General features: G+C 36.5%; 1 protein-coding gene across 1 annotated transcript; it reads left to right on the top strand.

Moving 5' to 3' along the window:
* The first annotated feature begins 814 nt into the window (after nt 1–814).
* calca (calcitonin/calcitonin-related polypeptide, alpha) lies at nt 815–4,047 on the top strand. The gene is made up of 5 exons (XM_042489781.1): nt 815–851; nt 1,337–1,428; nt 1,793–1,924; nt 3,191–3,372; nt 3,999–4,047. Exons 2-4 carry the CDS (start codon nt 1,343–1,345, stop codon nt 3,351–3,353), a joined length of 381 nt encoding a protein of 126 aa, XP_042345715.1. The 5' UTR covers nt 815–851; nt 1,337–1,342; the 3' UTR covers nt 3,354–3,372; nt 3,999–4,047.
* The last annotated feature ends 9,913 nt before the right edge of the window (nt 4,048–13,960 follow it).

Below are 13,960 nucleotides of genomic sequence, written 5' to 3'. Positions count from 1 at the left end.
GGTTTCAGGTGGGAGGTAAAGGGGTCAAATTCCGGTCTATATCATTTGAGGCTGTGGTTTTGTATTATTTGGTAACTTTCTGTGAAGTGTCTCTCGGGGTAGTTTTATTTTCCACGATAAACTTTTTTGCTTGGCCTTTGACTGTTGTCCTTACCACACTATAAATGCAACTTGTGTGACTGCAACAAAGGCTGTCACAAATTGTTTTTGACTCACTTCTGAACTTCACTGCCTTTCTTATATGTGATGAAAACTCGTGGTATTTCCATTTTTTTGTCCACTCTATTTGTAAGTTAAGGTAGGTACTGCACATCTAAGCACCAACAGATAATATGGTGCCACATTAGAAAACTTAATGAAATATTTTAGCAACAGAGGCACTGGTGAACTATGTTTAAATGCCCTGACCATAATAATTATACACACTTTTTAATCAGGGGATTTATAGTCGGCGGGTCCACATGCGTGTATAGTTCTCAGTAATATGAAATACGGATAATGACAATGAGATTTTTCTTTCTCATTCATTCTCTTTAAAGAATGATGCTTCTGACTGATTCAAATACCTGGCAGCTTTTTGTGAATTAAACACACTGATGACCATATATTGATGTCATTTGCGTAGAAGCTCTTTTATTGGCTCACTGTAAGTGATATCAGACTTCTGATTGGCTCACAGTTTGAGGTAAAATACTTGACTGGCCAATAGACTATGATCAAGTACTCACTCACTTAATACAGAAACCTACGGGGAACATATATAAAAACCCTGCAGTGTGGGGAGTGTTCAGCAGATACACAAGTGAGCCTATCATTCAATTCTTCATCATCAGAAGAACTATTATCATTCGGTGAGTATAGATTTTTTTTTTAACCGATTTATTAAATTGATTTAGAAAATTATGCTGTTGATGTTAAACATTTAATGTGATAATATGTTTTTTTGGAGAAGTTGAGGACTGAGTGGACTGGATACCCACTTATACTAGTAGATACTGGTTGCTATTAGAAGGGAGATGCAGCTGTGTTGGTTTGATGACATTATACTATCTATGGCAGACTGCAACTAATTCCACTAATGGAAAGAGCTGCTGGCAAAGCTTCCAGTGTCAGTATATCACCAATAACTCGTCTATCTGCCTCTGCAGCTGCTCTAACAGTGAGGGGGTGTAAGAGAGAGACAGAGAGCATTCATATTGCTATGAATGCATACAGTAGATGAGAAAGTCTCCTCAAAATGTTTAATGGCATAAAATATTGTGGACGCACAAAATCCTTTCAAAAACTTTTCCTTACAACAATTTTCATTGTTTGGTATTGTGTGTATTTTCCACAGAGCATCATGATAATGCTGAAACTCTGGACTCTCCTCCTTGCCTATTCACTGATCATTTGTCAGATGTACATGTCACAGGCAGCTCCTTCCAGGTGAGAATTGTGGCATTATTTGTAGAGCACAAAATATATTTACCTTATAAAAACATTGTTATTTTGTGTCAGACATTTTTGACATGTTTAAGATTATTTCTTCAACATCTTCCTTGTCAACCATTACTAATTAAATAGATTTTCAATCTATAAACTTATATCTCCTTAACATCTTAAAGAGCAGTTTACATGCTTAAAGATTAGAAAATACAATTCAACTTCCTGTTTTAAAAAGAACAATTGAATCAGATTACATAAAGTTTGCATTGTATGCCTTTTTATGAAAAAGTAACACTGTTTTTAAACCAATGCTGTTGCAGAACCAGAGCCAAAAACATCAGTCTAATCGAATGTGTTTTTTCAGAACTAGTAAGGAGTCTCTGTTAGATGGAGTCACACTTTCCAATGATGACGCCCATACGTTACTCAGAGCTATCAAGGAGTTCATGCAGATAACTGCAGATGAGCAAGACCACCAAACAGATGATGGAAACAGGTATGGCTTTTAATTTTTTTTGGGTGTCATCATAGTATAGTTAATCCTGATTATAATAAATAAATAATCTATCTACTGTTTCTAAACTACCACCTGTTCAGCAAAATATAACACACTTTTTTATGAGCCCATCAGCTCTGACTTGTTGGTGTTTATTAATTATCAAGGTATTTAGTGAAATTCATGTAAAATCTGCTCTCTGTCATATTCTCTTTATGCATGGACTGCAGTTATTAAATTCATTTATCCACTCATTTATTTAATATTAAATCATATGCCTGCAAGACAGCATCTTTTGTCAGAAAACTGAAGAGCACATGATATCATGAAAATGAGAGAACATGCATGATTGCATTTTTACAAAAAGTGACACTTAACAATAGCATGACAACTGAACAACGATATCTTCATATGCCTGTTGGATCTGTTAGCATGCAACTAAAACATTAATATAAAGCATGACATATTAGAAAAACACCTCTGCATGTGATTGTTAACATTTACCTGCATGCCACAGTTACTGTAAGCCTGTTTCTGCATGTCTGTCTCCATCTCTAACAGCTTGGATAGACCTGTGTCTAAGCGTTGCACCGGCTTAAGCACATGTGTGCTGGGAAAACTCTCCCAAGATATTCACAAACTACAGACCTATCCCCGCACCGACGTGGGAGCAGGGACACCTGGCAAGAAGCGAAGTCTATCTGAGCAATATAAAAACTACGGCAACTCATACAATTGAAACTCTCCCTGTATAATCTACCCTCTGTCTGTCAGAGTTAATTTCTCTTATTCATCCAACTCCACTCACAGGACTGCTGATGCATGTGGATCCTATCTGTGTGACTAATGTCACAGAAATATCCCCACTTTAATTTCCCCCTTGGCAGACATTAGATTTTACCAGAGACTTGAAAACTTAGAATTAGCTACAAAATGTTGTGATTTAGACAGTTCTGTACAATAAAATAAAAATACAGACAAAACCAAAACCTCTCTGATGTTATTTTCTCTTTATAGTAACTAGGGTTTGGCTTAATTCACTCAAGATTTTAAAATCTATTACTCAACATATTAAAAAATGGGGGGGAAACGGGTAAGCACGGTGATACACACACAAATGTTGGAATATTTTCCTCTATGTATTTCCATTGTGTTTAATATGTTGTTGATGAAGCTAAGCAATATTGATAAACATGTGTAATGTAAATGTCTGATCTAATCTTGAGTATAATTATAAACTGTGCTCACTATTTCTATCCTTACAAGTAACACAACAGCACAGAAGCGGGCATGCAACACAGCAACTTGTGTAACCCACCGCTTGGCTGACTTCCTCAGCCGGTCAGGAGGACTAGGACACAGCAACTTCGTTCCCACCAACGTGGGTGCCCAGGCGTTTGGCAGACGGAAGCGGCGTGGCCCTGTGTGAGCACAAGAGCAGATACATGGTATGTTAGCACTCATTGAAGCTTATACTGCGGATAATGTACATCTCACAATGTGTGAGAGTTTGTAAATGGATGTTTTGATAAAGTTTTACTGTGATAAAATATGCCCCCTAATCAATTAATAAATTAATATGTAAGCCTTTTTCTGTATAGGCATGTATATAACTTTATAAATTCAAGGTAACACAGCATGACTAACTGATTTGCAAATGGTAGGAAATTCCCTTTTGTTCTTAGGGAAATTTGTCTTGGGGAAAAGTGCTGAGTGCAGCTGCAGAATACATAATAGACAAACATAAAAGATACACTACAACACTATACACATCAACATTCCTTTAATGTGGTCATTTATATAGTAACAAAATTAACTTAAAAAACTCAAGAAAGATTCAGTAACTTTTTGTAACTGACTCTTTCTTGAGTTTTTGTTAGGCAGCCTCACTGTTACTGAGTTCTACAAAACAGTATTTATTGCAAGCCATCCCAATGGCCCATTTCATCTAAATAAGGAATTTTGATCTTATATCTCTTACTACTCAGATTTTTTGTTGCTCTTTACCTTCAATCTATGAAATAAAGCCAGTTGAGCAGTATTGTTGTTTTCTGTCCTCTCGTTGTCTCTTTAGGACTAAGTGCCTCATTTGAGTGACAAAACAACATCATCATCTACCTGCAAACACCTGGAAACAAGAGCATACAGTATTCTTCACAAACATGGACTGATCTCTTGCTGTCAGAAAGTTGTCAGTATTCATTGTTAGTCTGTGCTTAAACCAGAGATTTATCTAGCATTGGTGTCATCGTTATCACAAAAAGGAAGAGATTTTCTTTTACTAAGAGGGTTGAGAAAGTATTTTTTCACTTTCTTTGTATGTGGCTCAACTGGTCTTCTGACCTGTATCACCAGTGTACAGTGTGTTGAACTGGAAGTCTAACTGAACGTCTGCACTACCGACAAAACCTTCTACAACTGTGGCTGTCTTGTGCTTTGATGTAAAACATGTCTTAGATTTCATTGTAGTGCACAATGCAAGTGTGAAAAATGTAAAATGTACTTATGGTTATAAATACTGTGATAATTGTGAATTCAAAGCAGGAATAAATTGTATTTTAGCTACATTAGGCTTTCATGTCTTATTGTGCTTCAGCTTGATTTGAGGTATGAGTGGATGATATTCACATGGTTTAAACAACAAGATATAAAATCAAACCATGTTAAACATGACATTCACATCTATTTTTACGTGAATGGAGAGGAAACATTGACTTCACAACATAAATAATTAGACCTACAAACTTCCTTAAAGAATATTTCAGCTTTTTTATTTAGTTATTTAATATTCTTTTGTTGTAAGAAACTATGATATAAGCGTATCACAGACATTTGAACATTTTTGTTTTATCCCTCTGTACCTGGCTCAGTTTGCCCTCCAGTGGTTACAATAAGTAACTGCATTTCCATTGGATGCAGAGCCTCGGCCAAGAACAAGTGACTTAATAAATAGGGTGTAAGTTTAGTTTCTCTTCACATCACTAAATGTTTTCATGTTGTTAAAAAAACGCTTCAGTGTTTTCTCTAGAGCTTCACACTCACATACTGGTAAAAAGGCTGGGTATTATTTCACAAATAATATCAGAACAAGGAGAAAGAATTAAACATTATTTTTCTTTCACTTTATTTTTAACAAATTCCATCTGTGGTGTGACAATATTTCAGAAATGACTATTGGTACTTAAAAATATTAACACAATACCATTTTTGATCAATAATCATCAGTAATACAGATACAATGACTACGTGTGTAAAGGCAAGTATTAAAACAAGTAGAATGGTCTGATAACTTCAGAAAATTACATCACTTTACTGTAATACAACCTTTAAAATCGGGGAAAAAAACAAAATTTATTCCATATCATGATATAATAATATCCAATATCCAAGACCAGATCTTTATATTGCCCAACCCTGCTGTGGGGGAACCGTAATGTTGTCCATCTAATCTGTGCTCTGAAGTTACAAAAAGCTTTATGACACCTTTTTCTCCACACATAGACCATGCAATATAACCGAATACCCGATAACATTACCTGTTAACAGGTGTGGATGTGTAAAAACAGCGGAGCTCTCCTTTAACAGTGACCGAGCCCTGATTGGATGGAGGGCGTGACGTCAGCTCGCTGTTGCCCCAATTACCGATGTTAGCGTTACGCTCAGGTAGAGTTAGTGATAGGAAAACAGCGTTATCGGTGAATACGTGGCCTCGCCCAAACGTCTTTAACTTTAGTGGTATGTTAAAAATTGCCCGGCTTAGAAATGTTGTTGAAATGCTCAACAAATCAACGTGGATAACGAACAAACATCGCTACATCCGCCACCTGACGCCGACAGCCGGCGAGGACGTTAGCATGCTGCTATCGACCGACAGATAAGCTAGCTACCATCATTAAGCTAACGGCTAGCGAAATTGGCAATTTTGGCAGCAGAGAAACAGGATTTTCTTGGACAAGAAAAAAAGAGCCCTGCTGGATTTCCAAACCTGGCAGTTGTGGACAAAAAGGTTACCTAACCTTGTAGTTATAATGTGCTTTATAATGGACTGTTAAAGATCGCGGTGTGGAGAGGATACCGAAAAGACGCCAGGAAAGGTGCACCAGAGCTCAAGACTTCACCTGACCCGAGGGAGTGGTGTTTCAACTGTCTGTAAGTAATATAACTCTTTTTATTTATGTGTGTATTTATTTGTTTTGTTTTTTTTACACGTTGCAGTGCTTAGAATTGTTGTTTTGTTCTGGCTGGTGTGTTTGCTCGGCGCTGTTTGTGGTATTTGTAAACATCTTGGCATGGTTTATTGATATTGATAGATAGGCTAGACATTATAGGTGTGGTTCATGGTGTCTGGCTCAGGAGGCCTGTGGCTGACTGTGCAGTGTCATCAGAGCATCTTGTTTACCTGGGCCTCCCAGATTTTGAAAGCACTGCTTTCCTCCTTCAACTGGCGTCCACAGTACTTTCTCTAATGTTGCAATTCTAACAGTTTCACTTGATACATGTTCACATTGTGCCCTGCTGTCGTAATTGATCATTTCCATACAAACAGTGGTGGATAAGGTAAAGTCATACTTGAGTAAAAGTGAAAATATGTTTACAGAATGTAAACACAGAATGTAACTTGAGTAAAAGTCTTTAAGTATCTTGCCTGTGCTAATTTCCAGACCTGCACTTGAATAAAAACGTGGTCTTTTATACAACTTAAAGGATCTAAAGAACAAAATCCAGTTTTTCCCTCCCTCCCATTCCTTTATTTTTTCTTCTGATCTCTTTGGTCTTCCTCCCTCCCATCACTATTTTGTTGTAAGTATCTAAAATCTTTAGGGGAAATGTAGTGGAGTGAAAGTATACATTTTATTTTTGAAATGTTATAGAGTAAAAGTGAAAGCTGATAGAAATATTAAAAACTCAAGTGAAGTGCAGGTACCTCCAAAAACACTTAAGCACTGTAACAAAGTATTATTACTTGATACACCACAGCATGCAGAGATGTTAGTTAAGGTAATAAGACAGTAAGTAAATTATGTTTAATAAGTGAAATCTTGCATTGTCACATTACCTGAACCAATTAGATAGTTCTCCATGGAGTGGTATTAGATTTTGCTAGATGACTTGTCCATCAACATATTTGCCACTCATTAATCTCTTTGTATTCAACATACATTATTTAAAAAAGTGGCTGGGGAGGATGGCCTGGACCCCTGACAACAGTCCAGGCTAAGCCCTGAATGTCCTCAAATCCTAAATACCCTTGAGTGCTCCTGACCTGTGCAGGGCTGCTGCAACAGAATTTGCCTCTTGACAAAAAGAAGTGAGACCATCACAATTTGAATGTCAAAAACAGGCAATTATTGTTTTATACTCTCAAATATTATTATTGTTTTATTAACTGCTCCCTGTCATTTTGCAGAAGCCCCCCCCCCCAAAAAAGTTGAGTATCCCTGCTGTATAGCTTACAAATATAGAGACACTGCAAGTGGCTGTAACTTTTGTTTTTAGTGTCATTATACAGAGCAGCGCTAAGCTCAACTTTTTAAAAACAATAATATCAACTTACTTTGTCACAGTTGTTACTGAAATACATTTCTTTTGAGAAACCATTAAAAAAATGATTAGCTGGTTTAACGTGAATATTTGGTCACTGTGTGGTATAAATACTTTGATTCAATTTCTTGTTAATATAATCAACAACCAACAAACTGAATGTCTTGAGAGTTTTACTCTCTCTCATTTGACTGATATCAGGTCCTCCACTTCTGCAAATGTTCTGTTATACCAACAGTTACTCTGACCTTTTCCTGCAGAGTAAAGGATGTCCCCAGAAACGATGTGTTATAGGCCTAACAGCCCCCTTGAGTGTTGTCACTATTTCTCAAGAGTTCCTGTGTAACAGACCATGAGCGTCATGGCTGCTAGTCCTCCCTAATTGACATGCTTGTTATAGCAGTTGTTTGACTCCTCCATTCAAATGTCTCTTTAGGGAGAATATGCTTTTTTAACAACTTTGAATATCGGCAACAAGGGATTATTACAACATGACACAAATACACTGTGTTTTATTTATTGTAACAATGTACAAACTCAGTCTCTGATTGGTCCTGACCAAACTATGGAGAAATGATACGATGGCTTATTGAGGTGATGGGACACACAAGTAAAACTGTGACTTGTTAGGAGTGGTGCAGAAAGTGTCAGTAGTATGGTTGGCAGTTGAATCGGTATGGACCAATTTGGATTTTTCATAACAAACTTTAAAGTTGGGTCATTTTTATTGTCGCATTTGTAGTCATTTTTGTGTTGGACATTATGTTTACTAATGTGTTCGTATAGTTTGGGGATTTAGATATCTGGTAGCTGCTTTACAAATGTGTCAGAAAGACCAGTATTTACTGACCTTTTTTCTTTAGGGACTCCTTTTCTATCACTTATTAAGTGACATATTTTATGGATATTTCATGTTATATTCAATAACAATAACATTACAGAACAACTGATACACTGCACAATTAACTCGAATGCTTAACTGCAGGCAGTTTGTGTAAAACGAGTGATTGCAATGAATATTGAGCAGATCATTTCTTGTAAATATTGCATATTTGTTGGAACTTTTTATAGGATTCTCTCAATGTATTTTATTTTATTTTATTTTTAACATTCATACATACTTAAAAGGCTTCTTAAAAGGCTTCTTTTTTTTAGAATTTTATTTTCTTCTCTCTTTTTCTTGGCCATTGTTCTCTATCAGCTCTTTGGCTGTTTCAGCTGTGTTCTATTCTGATGTGGGGTGAGGCTGTGAAGCAGAGAGGGAAGGCTTTGTGAATATATCTTGTGTTTAGGTCTTCACTGTGCCCTTATCCTGTGAAATTTAATAAAAATATCTTGAGTAATCTAAATTTTAAAAACATTGAAATCATTTAGTTTTCTTCACAGAAATTAATAAAATGTTAAGATATAAGCATATTGTATTTTAAAAAAAAGTTTTCTTACAGTGCTTAAAATCAAGAGGCCTAGCGACCCCCTGTAAAGCTCTGGCGACCCCTGGAGGGGGAGAGGACCAACAGGTTGGAAACCACAAAGCTAGACAATACAATGGTGCAGAGTATTTAGTAAAAATGACAGAGTAGCGTTGATGTGATCAAATGAAACCAGAACTAGCCAGTCAGTATCATGTAACTGCAGACCTGTGTCAGGCAGCTACTGAGTATTGATGGGTAGCTCAGTTGATGCCATTTTTGCAGCCATTCTTTTTGAGGTTGCCATTTCGAACTCTCTCAGTAAACACTAAGCTTTTAGCAGTGATTAATGTCCTTGCAGTTGTCTGCTGTACTATACAAAATAGAAGTTTATAAAAGAAATTGACTTCAGAACAGTGAATTAGCAAATCATCTATCCACATTCACATATTGATTTGTGATGCACAATAGCAAATGAGCACATAATCCAAATGTTTCACATTTTATACTTTTTGCATGCAGTTTTTAATACGTAAATGTTGAAAAACAAACTGTGTTGGTTGAAACGTGTTCAAAAGAAGTGCGTGTTGAAAATTTGCAGCTCTTTCCCCTGAGTATTGACCGACAACACGTATCTCAGTTGATTAGACAGATGAGAATGGGGTGACTCTTGGATGTGAGTAGCCATGTGCAAACTCCCAAACAGAGCTAATGAAGGAGATGAGGGCTGGCTGGTGTTAGAGTTAGTTCAGAGCCTCAGAGGAGCTGTTTGAGATGCAACTTCTCTCGGGTGTCTGGGGATGAGCATCTGTCACTTTTGCCTCATCACCATCTGGATGACAAACTGTGAGTCGGTTAGAGTGGCAATGTCTTACTTTTCTTGTTTACCACAGGAACAAGGACCTTTTGTTAGTACCAGCTGGTTGTTCAGGAACAAAACTTTTCTATACATATTGGATGATACTTCTAGGTTTCATCACTTGAAGAAAAGGCATCACAAGTCCTATGGCATGAGACTTGGCTCTAAGTGTTGAAAAGCAACCTTCTATTTCATGTTGATATCAGATCCTAAACTTTCTACAAAATGTCCAAACAACCCATCTCAGTAACGTACCTCCTCTCCCATATGGACAATTCATATGAAGATCTTCTGTTTAACATGATATTACCAATTTTATTCCTGAAGGCTAGCTACCCACTGTAAAACAGTCTTATCTGGTTTTCGCCAAGCACTGAAGGAGTTAGGTATTAAGAGCCTTCTTCAAGAGCACCTCTTAGGCTATCAAAATGCATTTACCACTTTTAATTACTAAACATTTTGAAATGGCTAACGTCGGCGATTTAACTATTTTCATGTAATTTCTTGTAATATATCTATTTAGAGTCTCTGCATTTGTAACTGAATTGAATTTAAACCCAGGGGCAATGTGTGGCCACATGCATACACGTTCTGAAATAAGATGCAAGTTATGCAAACCCACTTTCTGTTTCTTTTTGTGCTGCAATGCCATCCTGTGGCTACACATGTGGTAGCATGCAAACAAGTGCTGTGCTGCACGTGGATGAGGAACGCATAGTGGTCAGAGAGTGGAGATCATTTGAGTAGGCCAGGTGAGAAAAATAAATGGTGTTGTCAGTGACATTGCCTAAATGTCAAGATAACTGGATTCAAACACAAAATGTGCCGCTGGTGGCAAATGACAGAGGTAGGAAGAAAAAAATGTTAAGTAAAGTTTCAGTATTTACAACAACAGTTACCGACATACTGATGGGCATGATGCCCAGTGACTGAGGGCGTAATGTTCTCTTCACTGTGACATAAGTGACAAAAAGTCCACAAAAATTGTAACTCGTGCTGCAATCACAATATCAGTCACACTAATAGCAATATTCTTTTTTTGCCACGTTAATTTCTGCTTTATTGCTTTTTTCACCTGCATCAAGGCCACTTTAATACCAATTTGTTTTCAGCCTTGTTCTCTGAACCTTTTCACATATTTTCCTTTTTTTTTAACTGTCAATACAGTAATTAATGACCTGTCGTGCTGATTTAAAGTGTTCCTTCAGTGAGGCTGTCTATGCTAATGTACTCTCAACACCAATAAGGTTTCTCAGCTCCCCCAAACACATTCTACCATCTTGAAAAGCCTTTTCAATAATACAACGCTTTCATATTATATTCATAATGCGCTACGGTGAACACTGCAACCAAGTCTGCTGGGCTTAATTTAATGTAATTTCAGGGCCTAATTTGGCTTCCTATATGCCAGTGGTAATGAAACTTTTGTATTTGATCTAGATACCCTCCATTTGGATTTTCACAAAGTCTCTAAGATTTCAAGATGGACTTTGTGCATAGCATTAAATTCAAAGACAAAAACCTCACCACCAGGGCTCTATGCTCACATTTATTTTGAGAAGCATCCAACATTTTTTCTTAAACAAAAATAAAGGGGCATAGTTATTATTTAAAGAAATATTTAACATTAACCATACAGTATGCACAAGACACAAGGGCAAAGGAGATCGCTTAAGAATTTTGAAACATGCTAAGATATATATGATAGCTAACAAAGGAGGGGGGTGCATTGTGCTTCTTGAATTTATGCCTTTTTTGACAGCATGGCATCTACTCATTCTTTTTAGGCTTTAATATTGGGGTTGGGGTTGTAGGGTTTTATTAAATTGAATCCAGTATCAAATTTGTTTATTTAATCTAAAGTCGTTCAAAGCTTTTAGTGAACTTATGCATTTTAATGTTTAATATTCATATGTTACTAAAATTATGAATTCCTATAATAATCTGCAGGTTGGGGGATAGAAAAATATTAAATGGCAGCATAATTCATGTAAACAAATTGTATTTACAATAATTGGTGAAACATTTCATTCTTAAAGAAGCTTTTGTGCTAAAGATACTCAATTGGTAACATAGCAGACAAAGATATCTAATGTTGATTAAATAGGTTAAATGCATGGAAATGATAGTACTGACTATTACACAACATTTCTTCCAAAACCTACATGTTAGAAATGCTGGAGATTGTATTTCAGAACTAAAAGTTGAGTTGCTCAGTTGATTGATATGAATTAAATTAAATGAATTAAAGTTTAGCTGGGAGATTTTGACTTATGATTTTTTTTAATTTGCAAATTAAAAAAATAGGATTTCAATGAGGGTGACAAGAATATGTCCAAGATTTATGATAGTCTTGTGCTATTATTTTCGTAGCCTTACTAGTGTCTAATATAAATGATACTCTAACGTAACTGCTTTTCATACATTCTACTGACCATCATCCTAGGTGCAAATCAAAAGCCAACAACCTTTCAAAGGTTTAAATGCCAAGACTCCTTCAACTCCTTCAAGCAGCTAAACCACTTATTTTAGAAGTGTAATGTCTTGGGGTACCCAGATGTTCACGTGGTAGATCAGGCACCCCATGTACGAAGGCTATTCCAACTGGTGGCCCTTTGCTGCATCCCCTCTCTCTCCCCCTTTCAATCTGAAAGCTGTCCTGTCTAATTAAGGGACCCCCCCCCCCCCCCCACAAAAAAAAAAAAAAAAAAAAAAATGTAATATATTTTCAGATCCTCAAGATGGCAGCAAAGAACCACACAACTCTACTTTTCAATTAATCAATCTTCTATTTATCTTCTATTTCAAAAAACTGTTTTGCCGTTTTCTTTTCTTCTGTGCCAGATTTATACAGTACATAATTAATGCAGAGGCCTCTCCTTTCCAGTTGTAAAACTGTCTAATCAAACAAATTATTCCAGCAAGAGAAAATTCACGGAATGGTTAAAAGTGTGGTAATAACTAAATTAATTTGTGTATGAGATGAGGATAATTTGATGATATCTCAGTCTCTACGCTGAACATATTGAACACTAAATGGCAGTATGTTGTGTCATCCAAAAGGATCAGGTTTTCCTACAACTCTAGAGCTGGTCTACGTCTGTGAATATGTCAATATCTTCATGTGCAATGCACTGATGCTTATTTGCAGTCAGGTTGTCAATAGTGTTAACCACTCTACCTTAGTTTTATTACACTAATTACTTTTACAATTTTGACAGCAAAATCAGAGTAATGTCAAGAAGTCAATTCACTGTCCTTTTTAATATTGACTTAATGCATTGTGGCTCTGCTATTGATCAAGTTTAAGAAAATCGTCATGAGTGCTGTCATGCTTATACTTGAGAGTAGATGCCTTCGCTCTTTGCTTAACTGCAGCTTTTTTGACACCACACACAAGCCAACACAGCCCTTTTGGTCACCTTCAAAACTTCAGTCATCACTGGCCCTTTTTTTACTGTGTGAAGTAGATATTTCTAGTCAACATTAAACAGGCTTTTCACGGCCTGCGTTGTGCTCTGTCAAAGATTCAGCTCCTTGCAGACCCCGTCTCTCTCTCTCTTTCTCTCTGAAGGCCCTCTTTGTAGGCATAGGAATGCCCTGTGTGTACTCTGAAATGTAAAGCAGGCCTTCTATTCAGATATGCATGCATGCATGCTGCTGCTGCTGCTGCTGATCTGTTTAATTGTAAATGACAGAGGGATTTATAGAATACTATGTTTGATAAAGATGCCTATCTGATATTCTTTAAAGGAGACACATACAACATGCAGTGCTAATTGTTGGACTTCTCATTAAGGCAGCCTCATGGGACCTTGTGAGATAATGAAAAGCTGTTATGCTATGGCATTCATCTTGTCTTATGCGTCTTCTGATCATACATGCATATATAGATACCCCAGTCATAATCTTAAGCACAACTAGGTGTTGCTCAAAACTGGTATTAATGTATTGACTCTTTTTATACATCAAATTAGGTGGAGAATTTCACTGGCTGCCAAACATTTGGAAGAATTAAGACTGAGGAAACAGAAAAAAAAGTGTTATTTAAAATAATTTACAGACATGTAAGTAGCGTGCTGTTCACAGTTTAATTCATAAAACAAGCCAGCAATTAATTACATGCAGTCATACATTTTGTATATTTATTTTTTTATTTTTTATCAAACTTGGACACATTAAGTATGCATTTAAACTCATTCATCATCCTGTTTTTTTTTGAAAAAG

Source organism: Plectropomus leopardus, chromosome 1 (assembly GCF_008729295.1).
Source record: "Plectropomus leopardus isolate mb chromosome 1, YSFRI_Pleo_2.0, whole genome shotgun sequence".
Lineage (NCBI taxonomy): Eukaryota > Metazoa > Chordata > Actinopteri > Perciformes > Serranidae > Plectropomus > Plectropomus leopardus.
The sequence above is the reverse complement of the archived record's forward strand: the minus strand, read 5'-3'. Positions and strand labels throughout refer to the sequence as shown.